The sequence below is a fragment of the Phyllosticta capitalensis genome (assembly GCF_038381095.1).
Source record: "Phyllosticta capitalensis strain CBS 128856 chromosome Unknown BKA78scaffold_5, whole genome shotgun sequence".
Classification (NCBI taxonomy): Eukaryota; Fungi; Ascomycota; class Dothideomycetes; order Botryosphaeriales; family Phyllostictaceae; genus Phyllosticta; species Phyllosticta capitalensis.
In genome coordinates this window covers 1,571,458-1,590,636 of record NW_027117443.1, presented here as the reverse complement: position 1 = coordinate 1,590,636, position 19,179 = coordinate 1,571,458, and the positions used below count along the sequence as shown (strand labels likewise).

Below are 19,179 nucleotides of genomic sequence, written 5' to 3'. Positions count from 1 at the left end.
GGCCAAAGCCAAATCGAGCAGTGGTGGTTGGTGACGCGCCCCCTGCGCCCCCGCCAGGAGACAGGAGAGAGGCCGCCCGCTATCTATCTTTACTGTATGTGTTGGAAGGATAGGACCCGTCGCAGTGGTTCCATTTTACCGCGCTTGCGTGCTTTGGTTGCGCGCACCCACATGAGCCACTCACCACTTGCTGCTACCCCTCGATCCTATCGTGCTGCGGCACGGGGTGTGGGGTGATGATAGCACGGCATGACGAGACGACGGCAAGACAAGGTGTGCGTGCTGCTTGCTTGCTGCCTCATCATCGTAATAATCATCATCATCCGCGCGCGTAGCTACACAGGAATTCTGCACGGGTGACCCAGAGTCGCTTAGTTAGAACGCCGGTCAAGCTTTACGTGTGTTTGTGCAAGAGCGCGCAAAAGCCCGGCCAGGCCAGGCCAGGCGTGCAGCGACAATTGAGGTTGATGATGCGAAGGAATGCGTGCCTGACTACATGTTATCGTCTTGGAGATTGTGTTGGGATAGAAGTGGTTGGTTTTTGGCGCGCCAGGTGGTTTTTCTTTGGCCATTAATATTGCTTCTTTGGTGCGAGCATGAAGGATTAGGGCTTTGATATGTATTCTGCAAGTGTTCGCGTCGGGACTTGATTATTTCTGCAGACCCAAAGAGCCACAGGGATCGATGTTGATGAGCACTTTTCCAGTGGTCAGCGCAAGCTGAGAGGATCTGGGTTGCGTGGAAGCGTCAGAGAACCGGGCCAGGCAGGCGCATTCTGGCTTCTAGACGGTTGTCGGATTCTTCTCGGGTTTGCAAGGCGAGGATACCGAGGTGCGTCGTGGCTAGGTATTCGGGCAATTTCTTCCAGACGAACGGGCCAAAGGTGCCGTTTGAGAGGGACACATGTTGAACTCGAGATATGCTGAGCAACCCCAAAAAAGACGAGTGGGGCCGGTGAAAAGGAAACAACGAAGATCAGATTGACGACGAGATGACGCGCTTGACGAGTTGACCGCCATTGAGGCCCTGGACGGCGAATGGCCAATGCTTCTACGCATATCGTGGGGGTGAATCTGGCGGAGAATAAGAAAAGATGTGGACAGCAGCAGCAGTGAGTGAATGATGAGCCAAGCAATCATGGCAAAGGGATTTTCGTCAGCTTCCACGACGCAGAAGAAGGATTTGGCCGGTCCTCCGAAAATTGATATCCACATAGCACTACAAGCCACCACTGGATCCAGGGAATGTGATAAAGCAAGGACGACGAGACGAGGCTGGCCCGGGGAGCGAGGTCGGCGGGGAAAGGCAGTTACACGGCACTATTCTGACATGCAGGCCTGGAGAAGAGGAAAGGGTATTGTAGTAGACAGAGAAATCGTCTATTTTCAGAGCGGCAAGTGGCCGGTGAGAGATGAGAGAGATGAGACGGGCGTTTCGATAGGCAGCAATTGAAAAGGAGAGACAGGAGACGGGCCGTAGGGCTGGGACAAGGGGACCGGTGAGGTGCTGGAGACGAAGAGCGAAGTCGTGAGGGGAGAGAGGGAGCCTTTGGGGGCCGTTGATTTATACCAAAAGAGGCAAAGATTACGAGGCTGACGAGCGTATTGAACGTATTAATTGGGGGCCGAAAGCTGTGTGAGGTGCGGTGCGTGGGTGCATGGAGCCTCCAGGCAGCAGCGCCCCCCGCGCGCAGATGGACCTGGCTGAAGGCAACCAACTCGTCTCGGCGCGCCTTTCTTCTTTCATCAAATCAACCAACTCTCGTCTCTTCTCTTCAACTTCGCCCTTCCTCTCTCCTCCATACGCATTCCGCCAAAACCGTCATCATCCTCATCTTGACCAATTCAATCTCACCCGCCGCTCCTCCTCCTCCTCCACTCCTCGTGCCTCCTCCGCCCCGCTGACGCCTGCCATCTCTTTCCTCTTCTATATCTCTCTCAGTCTTGCTCTCCATTTCTTCTGTTTTCATTCCTCCACCTCACTCTCTTCCCGCCCCCAACCTTAGCCGGCCCGAGCCCGTCCGTGGCCCTCCCCTACCTCTCATCCCCGTGCGCCATCGACGTCAGTTTCAACCTCGCCACGGTACGGATGCTTCGCTCCACAGGCCCTGTCGTTGGGTCGTCTTAACCTCAACCCGGCTGCATGCGCCCCTACGATCTGCGCCGGCTACGACTGTTGAAATTCGGACTGTAACGAAATGAACGAGGCTCTCGACCTGTCTACTCGCTACACGAGACATCTGAGAGCCCAGCCGCCCAAGGCCCCACCACTCACCACTGCCTTTGACCCTCTCGCCTGCCCCTACTGCGATGGTTTCCTCCTGTTCGACCATTTCGACTCCCTGCTGGATCATGTGCGCCACGACCACCGCTCGCAGATTTCCGGATCCGGTCTTCGAGAGGGAACTTCCCAGTCCAGGCAGCTGCTGCGCGCCGAGGCATTGCACAAAGCGTGAGTGTTCGTCCTCCGCTCGCCTTGCATCCACTCACTCTTCCGCAGAAAAAGTCTACCGGCTGCCCAGTCACAGCAGCCTCGAAAGTATGCCGCGCCCCATTCGCAGCAGTCGACTCCCGATATCAACCGGTTGAGTCTTGACGCGTCTGCAAATGCACCGCCACCAACTACGCGCGTTGCTGACGACTATGCTCCTGTCAAGTCCTCGCGCAATCTTTCCCCTTACCATGACGCTGCCCGAAAAGGAGGCGTCATGACTGGAGCAGCTGAGCCCGTCATTGTTGACATGGATGTGGATCAAGATTACCAGACTGCTATTCCCATGCCCATCCATGCAAGGAAGATCTATGAGTCCAAAGCTCCAGATACTCCGTCCCCATCAGTTTCGGAACCTTCTGTTTCTCCATTTCCCAAGTCGTCCAGAGAGTCGTCCTCGTCGTCGGATTCTCGATGGCCCGGGTTAGTGCTGCAACCTGACTCGAGACCAATCTCGCAAGAGCAGCTGGCCGCCGAAGTCAAGAGCATTTATGCAGGCCTCACCATGGTGGAGTCCAAGTGTATACACGTTGACAAAGCCCAGGCGCAAGCTGAGAGAGATCCCGTGTCAGGTCGGCATGCCCCTCTGACGCCTGACCATTGGCAAGCTCTCATAGCGCTGCATAGGACGCTCCTCAACGAGCATCACGACTTTTTCCTGGCGTCGCAACATCCTTCGGCGAGTCCAGCGCTTCGTCGCCTGGCGGCCAAGTACTCGATGCCTGCGCGCATGTGGAAGCACGGCATACATTCATTTTTGGAGCTTCTCAGGCATCGCCTTCCAGAGTCGCTCGAGTACATGCTAACTTTTATTTATCTTGCGTATCAAATGATGGCCCTGCTCTACGAGACAGTTCCAGCTTTTGAAGACACCTGGATAGAATGTCTTGGTGACTTGGGTCGTTACCGGATGGCGATCGAAGACGAAGATTTACGAGATCGAGAAACCTGGGCTGGAGTTGCCAGGTTTTGGTACAGTAAAGCCGCGGACAAGAGTCCTTCAGTCGGCCGCCTTTATCACCATCTTGCAATTCTTGCAAGACCCCACGCTTTGCAGCAACTTTACTTTTACTGTCGCTCGCTTACGTGCGTTCATCCATTCATGAGCGCCCGAGAATCCGTCATGACGCTTTTCGACCCGATTCTCGGTCGTCAAAGCACGGCTTATTCCCATTCATTTCCGGTCGAGACTAGTTTTGTAAAGGCTCATGGATTGCTTTTCGAAAGAGGGCCGACATGGCGGGACAGCTTCGACCAAACAGTCCAAGACTTCACCCGGCAGTTGGACAGTGCCATCGGGCGATACACCTCAAAGTGGAAAGAACACGGCGCCTATATCGCCATGGCCAACATTGCAGGCCTGTTTGACTACGGCAACGAAAGCAACCATCTTAGACGGGCATTTGCCGCCCAAGTAAATAGGATAATGAACGACCGCCACGACAAATCGACTGAGCGCCACAGTGCAAGACCGCAGACTCCCTCGACCGGCCAGCCTCCTCTCGACTCTCTAGCGCTTGACCTCGACTCCACTTCAGCGCTTCCGCAAGCCAGTCGCTTAATGTTCGATACGCTTCACGTCGTCCTCCGGCGGTTCGGAGACAAGAATGTCTTGACGCACCTACATATTCTGCTCGCCTTTCTCACGCAAGTCGCTTCGCTTCCCAACAACACATCCTACATTTTCTCGCAGACCCAATGGAACGACCTGGCCTTCTTCCTCAACGCCTTGGCCCGCGCGGACCCCATCTACCCCGAGGTTGAATCTGCCGTATTCCTCCGCGAGGTACACGAGGACCGCCGGCCCCTGCCCGAAGACTACCTTATCCGAGGTCAGCTCTGGGCGCACGCCTACTATCCCGACGGCTGGTTTGACGGCAGCCGGGACGAAGAAGAGCGAGCGCTGGAGCTGGCCAGCACGGTAAAGAGCCGCACGGAGCGCATCATGTGGCTGGGGATCCGTCTTGCCCAGGCAAATCAGGGCCTGCAGTACGATTTTAATAGTCACGCTTGGAGTGCCACCACCTCTCCCAGCGCCACCAAGCCCGAAGAGGCTTTTCATCAGGCAGATCCCATGGACGTCGATATGGACGCGTAGGGATGCTGCCGTGGACCAGAACATACGCTTCTACCAACCTGTTAATTGATTTCCTTTGTCTTGTTTGTCGTTGGTCGGGCACTTTCTTGCCCGGTCCGGAAGGAACTCGGAAAAGTATTTTACATGCATGTTGTCGGGCAGGAGAACCTGACTGATAGGGTGGGGGGGCGAGATCGAAGTCGGTTGTAACAAGATGCGATGCAGCAGCTGGCTGGACATTGGTGGTGTTGCGAGATGTAACATGAGCAGAGCGTTGAAATAAAGCATTAGACACAAGGTAGACTACCCAGCACATGTTGAGTGCAAAGCAGAGCAAGCGAAGCGCATATATCATCGAGTTAGTTGTAGTAGCCGCCGTGTAAAAATACAATCATCATCAATACACAAATGTCAAACTACGCCGTGGTGTTGCATTAAGGACTTGGTCTATCATCCTCTGCGGCTGTGCGCAGTTCAATAACCCAATCTTGCTGCTCGGCCAAGGCCTGCCTCCTCTTGCACCCTCTACTTCACTCTGTCGCCCAGTTCCGTTCGTGACTCCAGCTCAACCGGCACACGTCTACCCAGCTCAACCGGCACAGGGTCTATCTAGTACGGCGGGCAACGATGCCTCGTTTCCCCACTCACCCACTCCACCTGGATGACGGGAAGAGAAATGGACGTTGAGGTTTCCCCCATCCATCTCCGTCGACCAACCAACCAGCCAGCTCTCCTCTTCCGCCCAGTAGTCATCCTCTCGCGAGTAAGTACCCACGTACGTGTTTATGCATCACCAATGGACGGAGAGGCAAGTCGAATCTGGAGTCTCGTGGCCCCCACAAAAAAAAAAAAAAAAAAAAAAAGCCTTGAGCTTGCCGTCATGGCAATGCTCTCGCATCTACATCTCCCGCTGCACCCACACTTTCTGTATGGCTACCAAACCATCAACTCATCCATCGGAGCCGCCGCCGCCCCTTCACCCACCACCACCACCACCACCACCACCACACGAACAATCCCCCGCCGCAGCGCCTCACGCAGCGGAGAGACGCTTAGCGGAGCGGACGCCAGAACAAAAGCAGCGGTGGGGTAGGGCAGTCAGGGTCGAGCAGGCACTTACTGTAAGCTGACCACCGCCCTCGTAGCCAAATATATCAGCGCAGCTGCAGTAGCCGTTCTTTGGCGGAGAGGAGAGGGGGTACCTATGACATGGGGCAGAGAGGTGGGTGCGGCGGGGGGGCGAAGGATTAGCCAGCCAGCCAGCCAGCCGGCAGAGTGAAGGAAAGGGAAGGAGAGGAGGGAGGGGAGCGCCAAGACGGAGCTGGTTGAGGGGAGGTTCAGAGGGAAGGAAGGTGTGAGGCGGGTGAGCGGGCGAGGGGGCGAGCGGAGTGGACAGACGGACGGATGGACAGGCGGATGGACAGGCGGATGGACAGGCGGATGGATGGATTCGGCGGGCGGCGGCTTTTGACGTGAGCTGGATTGGGTGGGGGCCGGACTAAGCTGAGATGAGCTGAGTAGCAACAGACGGTGAATCAAGACTGAGGAAGAGGGGGAATAGGGCAACGGCGTGACCGTACGACGGTGCTCGGGACGAGACGATGGGGGCTAGTTGAGTCCTCAAATCGCGGGGACGTTGGCTGCGCGAAAGAGGCTTTGGTCACGCTGGACCAGACCGTCACAACACACCCTCTCAATCACAAGACCGATGCGATGCAGCCAGCGGGCGAACGGTGGAGCAAGAGATGAAGTTGGCAATGCTCTGATTACTGCTCCCGGGGTAGAGAAGAGAAGAGAGTAAGAAGAAACGATCAGGCGAAGTGAAGAAGTTGAGAAAAAAAGGGTACAGGGTATCTACACTACAACCAAGGTAGCACGTGGTGGTGGTAAGAGGGGCTTTGGTTGGGCGAGACCAGCAGCGATGGTAGCAGCAAAGTAGCTCAAAAGAAGAAAGCAAAAAACAAAGCCCAATTGGTGTCTGTCAACCACTAGTGGAAGATGATGGCTAATACACGAATTCCGCCCAAAACTCTTTCCTATCCTTCCGTTGTCGCCGAGCAAAGAGGAAAGCAAAAAGAAGCAAAAAGCAGTGAGAAAAACAAAAGGTCCCGGAAGCGAATGACAGATGATCGGTATCGTGTGGTGTCATGTGGTGTGGTAGTTGTGTTGGTGTAGCAACAACTCCTTGCGATTGGCACCCGGAAATTAGTACCGGACGACAGGCGCGCCTGCAACCTCGTCTTGGATTAAGATGCCGCCCTTGATGCCGTTCTTCTCAATCTCATCCATCCAATTTTCATTCTTCTTTTCCTTCTTGTTCCCGAGAAGTAGGCTGCTGAAAGCCTTTTTCAAGCCCCTGACATTGTGCGAGTTGCTCGTCGGTTTGGTCGTGATCTCGACCTTGTTCTTGTACTGTGTTGTGTCGACAATTGCTGCCGCCGGTGGTGATGCTGCCTCGTGCTTGCTATCAATGCCAGAAATTTTCTTGCTGAAATTCGGTGCTTCGCTGTTGCTGATATGCTCAATGCTAATTTTCATGCTGGGTTTGCGGCTGGGTTCTACTTCGTCTTGTCCGTGGCCACTGTCTACCAACGACGGGTTGCTCTTGTTGCCGTCCATCTTCGGTTTTCCCCCGTACCGCATCGCAGAAACGACTCTGTCGAGGTCAACGTTGCCAATGTCGCGGATTTCAGTCTCGCCCCGAGGTCCAAAATGCATCGACACATCGGATTCGGTGCTAATGTTCCGTCTGCCGTTGTGTGGTCGCGGCAAGGATGGCTTGTGCGCATTAGGCTCGACCGGGCGCTGTCTTGATTTTTCGGCAGACGGCTTGCGTTGGCTTGGGTCTTTTCTCGACCTCACCTTTGGGACCTGCATCAAGTTCGCAATGTGGGTAGGACTGGTGGGTTTGGCGAGCGCGTCATTTTCAGCTTCTGGGCCTTTCCATTGGTCCAGACCGGGGAGAGGAGGCAGTTCTCGGTTGAGGTTGATTTCCTTCTTCGATTCACGACCCTTTTCGGCGCGAACTGCGGCGTTTGCAGGGCAGGTGGTGATGCTTTCTTGACTTGGCTTCCTCTGGAAACCCCAACTCCGCCATCCGTGGGTGGGAGGTGGTTGGGTGCCAAGAGCATCAGAGTTTCTGCTCCAAAGGGATTCCCTGGACGCGGTCCTGCTTATCGTTGACGATCCTGGTCGAAAGTAGTCTCGTATCTCGGATCGAACGCTCCTGGAAATGCTGCCGGATCTACGTGGTTCTTTGTGTGGTTGTGCTTGTGTAGTGGATTGTTCTTTAACACGTTTGCCCTCCTCACGCATCCACGAAACGGCAGCCGCGTCGGTTCTGGCAGCCTCGTCGTCACAGGGGATGTGGTGGGAGTTTCGCTTAGACGCGATTGACAGAGGCTCGGCTGAGGTCATGGCGGTCGAACCAAACTGGCGCTGGATGTCCGTTGAGCCGCTCAACGGCGTCGAGTAGTTGGTGTCGGGGGATTCGGGATCCCGCACGAGGTGGCCTGTTCCCGGTCTGTCGTGGGCACCATCTTTGGCTGTGCCGCGGCCTGACGTCTTGTCGCGTTTGGAGTCGACAGCGCGTTCCGTAGGGCGATTCTCCCGTTTGGCGACCTTGAGCTCCGACTGCGGTGCTGGCTTAGTCTGCGATGGGTCTTTGGCTGCGTCATCCTGGGGAAATAGGTCCTTGAGCGCTGCCTGGGGCTTGTATGCGTAGGCGTTGGGAGCGAGCGGCGCGAAAGGGTCCAGATGCTTCTCTCGGCGGGCTTCAGTCCTAGTAGTGGTAGCAGCGTCCTGCTCGGGCTTCCTTCGCGTCCTCTCGGCTTCGGCGGCTTTCCTGGCTCTGTAGAGAGCCTGAGTCTCAGCCTTTTGTTCGGCGGCCTGGGCAGCGGCAGCTACGCCGTAGGAATTCCCATTGTGAGTTAAGATGGCCTCGCAAGCGGCACGGAGCTCGACCTCGAGCTTTGGTGAAAGGATACGGCGGTTCACGTGTGGGGAGGGAGGCGTAGTGATGTCGCGGGTAGCCAGAGCGTCTTTGAGGGCCTTGGTCTCGGCCTTGGTGGCCACCTTCTGGGGAGGGTCAGGCTTCGCGGACGACATGGTGAGAGGAAGGGCGAGGAAGAAGAGGGCTCACAATGGGGGCCAGGTTGAGGGAAAACTTCCTCTTCATGGCTCAGGCAGGGAGACCGAGTCGGCGGGTCGGGGGGTAAATAGCGTGGCTTGTGGAGGGTAGGTTGGAAACGGTAGGGCGCAGAAACAGAGGTCGTCGCGGACGGGAGGGGTTGGGTTCTGGAGGGAGGTTGAATGGACGGATTTGGCGTTTTGTCGCCAAGGGCGTGAAACTGGCATCGGGCTGGACTGACTGGGGGAGGCGGGAGTGGACATGTTTATGGGTGACGGGACGGATGCTGGGTGGGCTGCTGCTGGTGCGGGAGGGAAGGCAGTCTCGACGTGGAAGCCCTGGAAGGCTCGCTTGGACCCAGTGGCTTTCGACTTGGTTTGGCTTATGCTCATTCCTTGGGCTTACTCTCTATGAATATCTTAAGAAACCAACCACTGTGCACAATGTACATTATTATTGTTCGCAGTGCAGTTCTCCTGTAGCTGCCCGCGCAACAACCCGCTCGAATATCCACCCCCGGCAGCTGCAATATCCACCCCGAGTTTGCTTGTCATCGCCCGCATCACGAGGAAAACTAGGCTCATGTCCGAACTGTCATGCTGATGTCTTGCTTCGCTTTGTCCTCCTGTCCAACGTCGGTCGGCGTCGGTGCGCCGGCAGTCTAGCCTTTTCTTCATACCTAGCGACCATCCGCCGCATTCCTATCGACCAGACCGTAGCTAACCCTGATCCACGCTTCCCCACTGGCGGGCCAAAAGCCACCCTCCCCCAGATCTTCTTCCCTGCCTCGCGCGTCATTCAACATCAACTCTCAGACATGCTGCCTTTCTTTTTTATTCTCACGGCAGATAAGACGTCCTGTCCTCCTCCTGTCAGCTCCACCTCAAACACTCTGACGTGACGCCGTTGCTGCACTACTCGACTTGTCATGTTTGCAGCCCTTACAGTAGTTCCACCGCTCCAGAGATCGATGCTCTTCGATAAGCCATCTCATTTAGGCTGCGGCTGGGTTTGAATTTGCTCGACATGAGCCTTTTGAGCGGGAATGGCGACCTCTGTCCCCAACTTCCTAGTTCCCTGCCAGGAACCATGCATCCCACATCTGCCCTTTCCCAATCCAGAAGTCCTCATCACAGATGTTGCCTGTTGCGCTACTGTCCTCTCCAAATGTGCCTCCTGCACGCCCCACGAGACCGCAGAATTAAGCGGGAATTCCTTTTGCAACATCTCCCATTGAGCTGAAACAGATTGAACCGTCAAGACAGAGCTTTTCCCAAAGCATATCATTCACAGGCCGGCGCGGTATCTGTTTGGTAGGTCTCAAGGGTGCAAGTCAGCATTCGTTTACAGAGCGGGATCGCAAAGCGGGGGTTTATTTTGCTTCCAAGATCGTATATCTCTGTATATTACTCCAAGGCCAGCTGCTGCTCGAGTCCTCAGCTCCGCACTATCATGTCAACATGCAGCGTCTGTCGAGCGCTTTTTACTCTTTGGACAATCTCGTGGCCAAGGTCACAGACAACACGACCACCAGAGACACGAGCAACCGAAAATCAGCCATTTTCTCTCGACCTTCGGAGCTCGAGCCAGATGGCAAAATACGAAGGCTGAGCTTGCCCCCGAGTCTCACCCAGCACCTACTCGCCGAAATTCAGCTGTACAATCAATCCTACGGCGAACAAAGTCAAAAGACGTGGTCAATCGATTTTCAGCCTACCTTGGACGGCCCCGCTCTCGTCCTAACCCCCAACGCACTCGTTCACGTCCAGTGTCCGAGTGCACCATATCGTCGCCGTGCGATTTTCGACAGGGATCCTCCGCTTGGGTGTCGTGTTCCGAAAGTCTCGCCCAAACGTCTCTACGCTCGGACTCGAGTGGCTCTGGCGACATTCCAACGTACGGCCAGACGAAATTCGACAAACACAAGTCGGCAACTCCCTTTACCGCATATCCAATCTTGGTCACGGTTCACTGTCCGTCTTCTGACGAATCTGTTGGGCGAGTGACAACCAACAAGGTGCCAGAGTCGTGGCCCTATGAGCATCCCCACCCATTGCGGTCGAATCCATACGTATCGCGGCGTCCAGTACCGCGACCAACCCGACCAGAGAGCGATCCGCCATGGAGGAACCGTCATGTGTCGTTTCAAGCCGACATGTACAACTATCGGTATTGATTTGACCCCGGGGCTCAGATCCAGAGGCAACATCAGTCTGTTCGATACGGACGTGCTTTGTCAAGCCTCCTCCAGGCGCCCCAACATGATCGAGTCTTCAACTCTCACCTGCTGGATTCCTAATTTTGGCTCGATGGACGATCCTGAGGAAGAAGGTGTCCCTCTCGGTGGTTTGACGTGAAACGAGCTACGTCTGACACGAGATCCTCGAGCTCGAATCCATCCATTGTACCTACACGACCTATCTACGAGGAATGTGGCGTTCGGTTCTACTGTTTGATGTTTCCGCAGATGCGGGTATGGGCCAAACGGCTCGAGGTCATGTCTATGTTCAATCGCTCTTCTATTTGCAGCGTTGTCGGAGTATTGAAGGTAGGACGAGTGGATGGCTAATGGCGCTGGCGGTTTCCCTTTGCAGCTAGGTCATATTCAATTCCTAGACGCGCGTCCAAACTGCCTGCCTACAATATCATGATGAATGTCAAGACTCAAGATGCAGTCTGTATCTACTTTGACACCGAGTCATATACCAAACGCTTCGCACTCGCACATGGCTCGCAATCGACGGCATTACCCGCATGGCGAAAGGTCGTTTGAAAGCTTGAGCCGCAGTATGGCCGCCATCCAGCCGAAGAGCCGTTCCGCCTCCCGTCGAGCCAGCAACGCATATTGCATGTCCCTCCAAGGCGGTTCACCATGGCTGTATCGAAGATTCCCATGGCGAAGTCGACATGCCGTCAGGTGGCACTTTCCGATATCTCCACAAGCGGCCCAGATGGGCGACAATGCCAAATATCCAGATGCACGTCGGACGCGCAAAAGGACCAACTCCCAGGTCGAGCTACCGCCGACGGATACTGGCAGATGGCACAGCGTCGGTAGTCGGTACAAAGGCGACAATGTAGGCGCAGTACCGGCCGCAGCCATGCCCATGATCCCAACGGTTGCAGCTCTTGCTGCTGCTGAGTCAAGCTTATTTTGCGCACGCTCGCAGGCAGACAGGCAGCGGCAATCACTGCGGGCAATGATGCATCAAAGATGGGCGCGGACCGAGACGCTCGCTCACATGCTACGACCGACGACGTCGTCTTGCACCACGCCCTTGCCAGCCCCAAAAGCTTCGTCCGACTCAAAAGCCGGCCTGCAGCGCCCGCCTTGTCAGGCTTGGTGTTTCTCTCTGAGACACAGCATCGTGCAAAGAAGCCTTGAGGGTGCGCGTGTGTCGTGTAGTACTGCTATTGTTGGACTTGATTGGATCACCAATTTGCTGACCGGACCAGTCAGTTGAGTCGACTTTTTGCAAGTGCTCGTCGAATCAGATATTTTCTATTTTTGAACCCCACCGTCTCGCTTTAGTCTTTTGGGTGCAACTTGGCAAGGTCACGCCGCTGACTGGCAAAGTACCAACACAGCACCCCCTGCGGAACACACGGAGACGCTAACAGTAGCGGCGCTTAGCCGCGGATCACCAGTACAGGAGCACTCAGGAACTGACCCAGGGCTCCAAGTTTTTTCTTGGGCTCCAAAGACGACGGACATAGCGTGTACCTGTTCGCCGTTGGATCGGCTTCAAGTCCAACGTTCTGCTAACCGATCCGACCAACCACAAGCCCCGGACAACCATGTACCGCAGATCCCACGATCCGCTACCCGAACCAATGGCGTCATCGCTACGAAAGCTGTCGAACATTGCTGAACAACACCTCATCACGTCTTCAGCCAAATGATGGATTTCTAATGAAATGTTCACTCATCCGCAATGCACCGGAGCGGAAACCCCCCGCCGCACGAACGAGAAGGGCATAGAATCGATGAGCTAACAACCATAGGGCGGGGTATTGCTAACTGGACCCTTCCCGTGTCCCCCGCAAAGGCCAGACTACAAATAATCGGAACGCGTCACTGGCAAGAGCTGAGCTGTAGATTCCAAAGTAAATCCAAGACTGTCTCTCTCAACGGAATCAATTGAACTCGAAACGACGCGGTAAAAATAATGGCACCCCAAAACCAAGCTGCCTGGATCACCGAGAAGTCGGGCAAGCCGCTCAAGGTGGCTGAGGCCCCGCTGCCCTCTCCGGGTCCTGGAGAGGTCTTGATCAAGACTGCGGCTGTGGCTATCAACGTAAGTGTCTACGTTCTTCAATTGCGTCACCATTGTTGACACTTTTGGCAGCCTGTCGATTGGAAGATCCAAGACTATGGTAAGTTTGATGTCTAAGAGTACCACGTGCGGGGCAAACAGTCAGAAAAATGGCATCAATCACGATTTTGGACAATGAGCTGAGAAGCAACATCTTCAATGTCTGAGATGGCATGAACTTTTGTCGGAGGAATCAAGGAGATGCAATTGGCTTTGAATCGTGGTCCCAGTGTTTGACTGACGACATCAAGGTATCTTCATCCCAAAATATCCCGCCATCCTCGGCGTCGACCTTGCCGGCACCATTGAGGAAGTCGGTGAAGGCGTCACGCGCTTCCAAAAGGGGCAGCGCGTTATGAGGTATGCATCAAGTCCCAGCTACGACAAGTCAAGAGAGGGGGCCTGTCAACACCAAACTTGGCTTTTCCACGCAAAGTTGAGAACCGTTGCAAGAAAGACTAATCTTACAACCCCCTACAGCCACGCCCCCTCGCTCCTCACCGGCAACTCCACAGCCGCCGCCTTCCAACACTACGTCGCCAGCTTCGACACGCTGACGTCGCCCATCCCCTCGTCTCTCTCCTTCGAACAAGCCGTCGTGCTGCCGCTCGCCATCAGCACCGCCTCGGCCGGGCTCTACCAATCCGACGCGCTCGCGCTGCCCCTCCCCAGCCTCTCCCCGCAGCCCTCCCCCAAGAGCGTCCTCATCTGGGGCGGCTCATCCTCCGTCGGCTCGACCGCCATCCAGCTCGCCCACGCGTCCGGCGTCCACGTCATCACCACCGCCTCGGCCCGCAACGCCGACTACGTGCGCAGCCTGGGCGCCGACGTCGTGCTCGACTACGGCGCCGGCGACGTGGAGGCGGCCGTTGTTGCCGAGATTGGCAAGGCCGAGGCCGCCGGCAAGGCGTTTGCCGGCATCTACGACGCCATTTCGCACCCCGAGACGACCAAGGCGGCGGCGAGCATTGCGGCGAAGGCGGGCTTGAAGAGCGATACCAAGGTCATTACGACGCTGCCGCCGCCGGAGGATCTGGAGAAGAGCGTTGTGCCTGTGAATGGTGAGATTTTCCCATCCATCCCCCCCCTCTTTGGTCTGTTGGCGCCGAAAGCTAATCCAACATTTTTCTCGCCACAGTCTTCGCCCTGACCATCACGGCCGACGCGCACAAGCATGTCGGCGACGCCGTGTGGCGGCAGTACGTGCCCGAGGCGCTGGCGCAGGGCAAGCTGCAGGCCAAGCCGGACGCGCTGGTCGTCGGGCACGGGCTGGAGAATGTCCAGATGGCCATGGATAAGCAGAAGGAGGGCGTCAGTGCCAAGAAGGTTGTTGTGACGTTGTAGGTTGGGGAGAATATGGCAGGGGAATTGAGGGGGCAAGGGGGAGAAGATGGGGTGGACTGAATGGTACACGTGAGATGAGCAATGAAAAAAAATCTCCGTTTTGTTTTGGTTGAGGTAGGTTTGTATGGCACATGGATTGGCAAGGCGAGGCAGCATTGTGGTTGCGTGCTTCTTGTCTTTTTTCTACGAGAAACAAAATGTGTACAAGACAAAACACACGGAAGCCTTTGCTCTTCCTTTTATTCACTCCTGTCCCCAAGGAAATGATTATTACACTCGCGCAACCCGTCACAGCCCGTGTCCTCGACGCAGGATAGAGATCATGAACCAGGTGGCCGCGTCTTCGATAGCTTCCGACCATTGAGGGATTCTGGGAAGCCGTGCAATGGCTGCTTCTTATCAATGAAATACACACGGTCGTGTGCACATCGAAGCCGCGTCACCACGCTCTGCTGTCTCCCCTCCGTGCCTTGTCTTGTGGCGGTAGGACATCAGCTCGACCCAGCTACGCAAGCAATAAGGCGGGCTGGGCATGTGGGCGGATCGTTGTTGAACCCGATCCGTCGAGTTAAGGCCAATCCGGTTGGAGAAGTCGGAGTATGCCGTGGCGTAATACGCAATGACTGGAAGTTGAACTGAAAGAGTTGTCCTGCACAATTTCTTCTGTAGCGGCGCCAGGGGGACAAATGCTTGACATCTTGTCTGGCCGTGTATAGGAAGAGCTTTGGGACCGGCCCAGATTCTGAGATACTCCTGCGACTGAGGGGCGGTGGCGAACATCGCTTGTATGTAATCCACATTCGTCAATTCCGGCAGTAGCAGTGTGGAGAACAAATACACGATGGCTTATCTTTGGGGAATAGGCGTTTAGATGTATATCAGGAATGCCGATTTCAGCCAAGCGGAAGACGGTGTGAGTGAATACGGTTTGCTGTTGGTCCCAAATGCCGTGCACCGGAGGGGATTTGGTACCGGCCCAAACTATGAGACGCTGTTGAAACGAAGAAAAAGGGCGGCGGCAGTAGCGGCAGGCGTTTCGTTCCGTCTACGACGTGATGCAGCTTTGCGCTTCTTGGTGGTAGGGAATTTCGCCCTCAATCATTGGAAACCAGATTGGGAAACGGGTCGTTGAATCGTAAACCATCACCATCATCACTCAATCACCTCTGAGAACTCGCCCGGACCGCGCAGTCTGGGCTATGAACATGCTCATCATGGGTCGCCGGGAGCGTGGCAAGCTCGAATCCTAGGTCCAGAACTGAATCTCTGCGCGGCGGCTTCTTGCCTGCAAACAGCTCGACCAGTGTGCTGCGTCGACCGCAACACGCCGCCGCTTCCTGGTCCTGCTGCGGGTCCGCTGCCGACTGTGGCTGTGGGGGCGGCTGCTCGAGCGATTCCTGAGCCAGAGGTGCAAGTTCAAAAGTCGCCGCGATTGGAACGCTGTCTTCTGGCTTCGCGGTGGCCGCGCGCTTACGGAGGCGTCGTCTGCTCGAAGTGTCGCGTTTGGATAACAGGCGCCTCGCCCGCTCGATTGCATGGGCGACCTTCACCGCCCCGATCAACATGTTTTGCCCCATGGCTTGCATGCTGAAGAATTGAGCATCTCTCAGGCTCAGGACAGAGGCCAGAACGCGAGTCTTCAAAGGCTCCTTTCGTTCAATTGCGTCGATTAAAGACGTTTCGTCAGGATCGGTCTCCAAGAGTTCAAGCCGGTGGAAAGGGACAGCTTGCTCCTTGACAAAGGCATGTTGCTTTGGCGGCAGCAGCGGCGACAAAAACGTTTCGTGGGACAATGTCGCGAGGTCCGGTACTGTCGAAGAGCAGAGAGATGCTGGTGCCATCTCTCGCTCGACATCTGGTAGGCGTTCGTACGGTGCAGAATGCATTGGTGGAGGAGAGTCGCGTGATCAGATAGAAATCGGGTCGTCCGTCACAGGAGATGGCTGGGACACCCACAACACCAAGACGATGCCGTTTTTCTAGGGATACAGGCTCAAAGGTCCGGAGGAGGCAAACATGCAAGCCAGACGCGCGCGAGGAGGCGCAGTTCCATGCTTTTCAAGGGGGAACGAGCTTCTCGCGGTGAGCGCTTGCGCTGTCGTCTCCACTCTCCACTCTTCCCATGATGGCCAGCTCAGATCCACAATGGCGTCTTCGACGAGAGATGGCAGCCGTCTCGAACGACCCAGAGTCATTATTTATCGCGAGAGCCCAGGGGCGACGACCGGTTTTTGTGCCAGCGCTCGTGTGCCTTGATTGAGCGCAAGTTTCATGGTGCGTCGTCTTGGGGAGCCTGAGTAACTTGGTCAAAGCGGTGCTGTGGCATTATCATCGCGAACCGTCAAGCCACAGATGCTGGCGGCCCACCAATCGATAAGGTTGCGGCAAGTATGTTTGCGCGTTTGTGCGTAAGAGGCTGTGCGTGGTTGCCATTACAAGACTCTGGAAAGATGTCCGATTGAGGTGTTGTGTACTTGGACGGCGGGATTTTTGGCCCTTTGTGGCGATTCGAGGGCTCCAAGTCGATCGAAGGGGCAGTAGGCCTTGAGATAAGAGGCAGAGTCAGCCAGCCGTACGCAACGAGCGCAGGCGCAGACGGCATCGCGCTGTCCAAATCACGGGGGAGCTTTCGGGAGCGAAGAGAGATCCGGGGGGGAAATGTATACCAGATAGGGTTTAGCTGCATCGCGACAGGCTAGTCCCAGTTTGGGCGCGGGTGTGAGAGAGGGACAGCTTTGGCGGTTGACCCTCTTGCGGATAGCAAATCCACGCCCATGTTTCCTTGTCGATATCTTGTCTCTATGCCCTCTGCGGAAAGTCCAGAATCATGTCATTCGACCCGATTTACTTTTCCCTTTTGCAAGTCGCCCCTCGGTCGTATCTTGTGCCTTTGACAGCGCCCCGCATCCCGCAACGATAAGAAGCTGTCTGCTCTCTAGACGTCGCCCAGTATATAGACTTGGTCGCAGAAGCTACATGTTCGCTCCATATCAAGCCACATCTGGGTAAATCTAGGGGGCTTCAGCTGCTCAACTCCTCTGCCAACCGGCCTCCTCCTTGGTCACTTTCAAATCTTGCGAGTGCTCCAATCGCCATCCAACAAAATGGCCGGTATTCTGCTCCTCGCTCTTGGCCTGGCCTTTTTCCTCACCTCGGCGGTATATTTTACGTCGGGCCAGAAGCAACGCGACATTCTCCTTAACAGACTTGGAATCAATCGAAGGCGCGATTCCGGCGCAAGCACACCTCCGCGCTCATTGTCGCCAGAAAAGAAACCCGCCAGCAATGCAGGCCGTCCAGACTACTCGACCACCTTTCCGCCGTCGCGCCGATTTGTGCTTGCCGAGCTTGACTCTGCATCGACCCTGTCTGAGAAATTGGGAAAGCCAGTGCACAAGTTGGGCGAAGAACCGCCCAAAATGGTCCCGCAAGCGCTAGACGAAAACATCTTGACCACAAACCGGACTGTTTACACCGCCACTGGCTTCTCTTCCGACGAGATCAAGGCGCTGGGCGATTTTCCCGATTACGAGAAGCTTAGCGGCGTCCCGCTGCCAAAACCATATCCCGAATTCGACATCAACAAGGCAAAGCCACGACCATACCGGCCATTTCGCTGGGCTTATCACCAAACCATGTGTAAGTGAAAGCTTGGTGCCTGGTGGCTTCTTGTAAGTTTCTGACATTCTGCAGCACTTAGCAAACTGGACACGGACTTCTGGCTGGAGCTCGAAAACACTTACGCAGACCGCATCAAACAACGACAAGAAATCTACGCCAGGGTTGGCAACCGCGTGCTCGACTGTATGCCAGGCGGCGAACTGGCGTGCAAGGAATTGATGGAAATCGCCCTCGAATTTCTTGTCCACAGGTATCCGCAGTATTTCCAACTCGACAAGGACAACATGATCTTCCACAACGGAATTCTCAAGACCAAGTCGGATCTGAAAAAGGAGAAGCCTTTGGAGGTTCTTATGAACAACGTGCCTGAGGATTTTGCCATGGTTCTGAGGGATCCGGAGACGGGCATGTACTTCCTGCGCTGCGGCATGGTTTGCAGCTCGCTGGGTTGGGATTTGGGCACCAAGGCGGGCCTGCGGTTAGACCAGATCCACGAGCCCATTCCAGACTACAAGGAGAAGATGTCGTTTTCCATGGACAGGTAAGCTTGATCTGCATCCTTGAAGAGAGAAGCGCCGTTGACCATTACCCAGATACTTTGCCAAAAAGCCGACGGACAAGGCAATCCAGCGGGGCTCTTGGGGTCTCGAGGTGGACGAGCCTTTGTACATGCCCGACGGAGACCCTCACATGGCGTACCGCGACATCCAGGACCCAAGCTTGGACATCTCGCGCATCAACCTCCGAGTAGACTGGCAGACACTTCGGAGACTGCCTCTTTCAGGTGCCATTGTCTTCAACTTCAAGGCTGTCTTCACCCCCGTGGCCAAGTTCCGCCACGAGCCCTATGTCCCCTCAATTGTGCTCAAGGTCGTGAAAGAAGGAAAGGAAAAACTCATGAAGTACAAGAACACGTGGCACACGGAGCATGTGGCGATTCCGGCGTTGGAGGCGTACGAGAAGGAGCAGGTTGAGAAAGGATTGATTCCGAAGGACTGGGAGGTGCATACGCTGGAACAATACCCCTATTTCCCGGGTTGGGAAAAGCAGTGGCACGATGACCAAGGTTTTTGAGTTGTTGTTGTATGTTGTTTTCTGTCCTGTTCTCTTTTTAGCCACGAATGACAAAGAAATGCAGACTTTTCGAGAATCTTTTCCAAACGTGTCAAAGGTCTCAGTCTCTTGGGACTTCGATTAAGATT

At 55.4% G+C, this 19,179-nt stretch overlaps 7 protein-coding genes across 7 annotated transcripts; 5 read left to right on the top strand and 2 right to left on the bottom strand.

The window, feature by feature from the left end:
* Positions 1-2,896: 2,896 nt before the first annotated feature.
* Positions 2,897-4,507, top strand: BKA78DRAFT_228812 (uncharacterized protein; the record flags this gene model as incomplete). Its single annotated transcript, XM_066883736.1, has 1 exon — positions 2,897-4,507. A coding segment is annotated over one exon (1,611 nt), but the record flags the coding sequence as incomplete, so codon positions are not given.
* A 2,265-nt stretch (positions 4,508-6,772) lies between these two features.
* Positions 6,773-8,674, bottom strand: BKA78DRAFT_295681 (uncharacterized protein; the record flags this gene model as incomplete). The annotated part of the gene is made up of 1 exon (XM_066886513.1): positions 6,773-8,674. One exon carries the CDS (start codon positions 8,672-8,674, stop codon positions 6,773-6,775), a length of 1,902 nt encoding a protein of 633 aa, XP_066744461.1.
* Positions 8,675-10,047: 1,373 nt separating this feature from the next.
* On the top strand, positions 10,048-11,202 carry BKA78DRAFT_137225 (uncharacterized protein). Its single transcript, XM_066882699.1, has 2 exons — positions 10,048-10,669; positions 10,721-11,202. Exons 1-2 carry the CDS (start codon positions 10,157-10,159, stop codon positions 11,051-11,053), a joined length of 846 nt encoding a protein of 281 aa, XP_066744460.1. The 5' UTR covers positions 10,048-10,156; the 3' UTR covers positions 11,054-11,202.
* BKA78DRAFT_137216 (uncharacterized protein) lies at positions 11,027-12,258 on the top strand. The gene has a single exon (XM_066882698.1). The coding sequence runs from the start codon at positions 11,351-11,353 to the stop codon at positions 12,158-12,160; it is 810 nt and encodes a 269-aa protein (XP_066744459.1). The 5' UTR covers positions 11,027-11,350; the 3' UTR covers positions 12,161-12,258.
* A 465-nt stretch (positions 12,259-12,723) lies between these two features.
* On the top strand, positions 12,724-14,382 carry BKA78DRAFT_137248 (chaperonin 10-like protein). The gene is made up of 4 exons (XM_066882700.1): positions 12,724-12,994; positions 13,046-13,073; positions 13,264-14,073; positions 14,151-14,382. Exons 1-4 carry the CDS (start codon positions 12,866-12,868, stop codon positions 14,354-14,356), a joined length of 1,173 nt encoding a protein of 390 aa, XP_066744458.1. The 5' UTR covers positions 12,724-12,865; the 3' UTR covers positions 14,357-14,382.
* Positions 14,383-15,516: 1,134 nt separating this feature from the next.
* On the bottom strand, positions 15,517-16,242 carry BKA78DRAFT_295678 (uncharacterized protein; the record flags this gene model as incomplete). Its single annotated transcript, XM_066886512.1, has 1 exon — positions 15,517-16,242. The coding sequence occupies one exon, from the start codon at positions 16,240-16,242 to the stop codon at positions 15,517-15,519; it is 726 nt and encodes a 241-aa protein (XP_066744457.1).
* Positions 16,243-17,175: 933 nt separating this feature from the next.
* On the top strand, positions 17,176-19,125 carry BKA78DRAFT_379846 (alpha-1,2-mannosyltransferase). The gene is made up of 3 exons (XM_066892956.1): positions 17,176-17,995; positions 18,050-18,518; positions 18,571-19,125. Exons 1-3 carry the CDS (start codon positions 17,461-17,463, stop codon positions 19,049-19,051), a joined length of 1,485 nt encoding a protein of 494 aa, XP_066744456.1. The 5' UTR covers positions 17,176-17,460; the 3' UTR covers positions 19,052-19,125.
* The last annotated feature ends 54 nt before the right edge of the window (positions 19,126-19,179 follow it).

Coding starts and splice junctions, on each gene's coding strand:
- BKA78DRAFT_137225 (XM_066882699.1), top strand. CDS start 10,157: ATGCAGCGTCTGTCGAGCGCTTTTTACTCTTTGGACAATCTCGTGGCC. Junction 10,670..10,720: donor AATCTTGGTCACGGTTCACT/GTCCGTCTTCTG, acceptor ACAAGGTGCCAG/AGTCGTGGCCCTATGAGCAT.
- BKA78DRAFT_137248 (XM_066882700.1), top strand. CDS start 12,866: ATGGCACCCCAAAACCAAGCTGCCTGGATCACCGAGAAGTCGGGCAAG. Junction 12,995..13,045: donor CTGCGGCTGTGGCTATCAAC/GTAAGTGTCTAC, acceptor CACTTTTGGCAG/CCTGTCGATTGGAAGATCCA. Junction 13,074..13,263: donor TTGGAAGATCCAAGACTATG/GTAAGTTTGATG, acceptor GACGACATCAAG/GTATCTTCATCCCAAAATAT.
- BKA78DRAFT_379846 (XM_066892956.1), top strand. CDS start 17,461: ATGGCCGGTATTCTGCTCCTCGCTCTTGGCCTGGCCTTTTTCCTCACC. Junction 17,996..18,049: donor GGCTTATCACCAAACCATGT/GTAAGTGAAAGC, acceptor GACATTCTGCAG/CACTTAGCAAACTGGACACG. Junction 18,519..18,570: donor ATGTCGTTTTCCATGGACAG/GTAAGCTTGATC, acceptor ACCATTACCCAG/ATACTTTGCCAAAAAGCCGA.
- BKA78DRAFT_137216 (XM_066882698.1), top strand. CDS start 11,351: ATGTCAAGACTCAAGATGCAGTCTGTATCTACTTTGACACCGAGTCAT.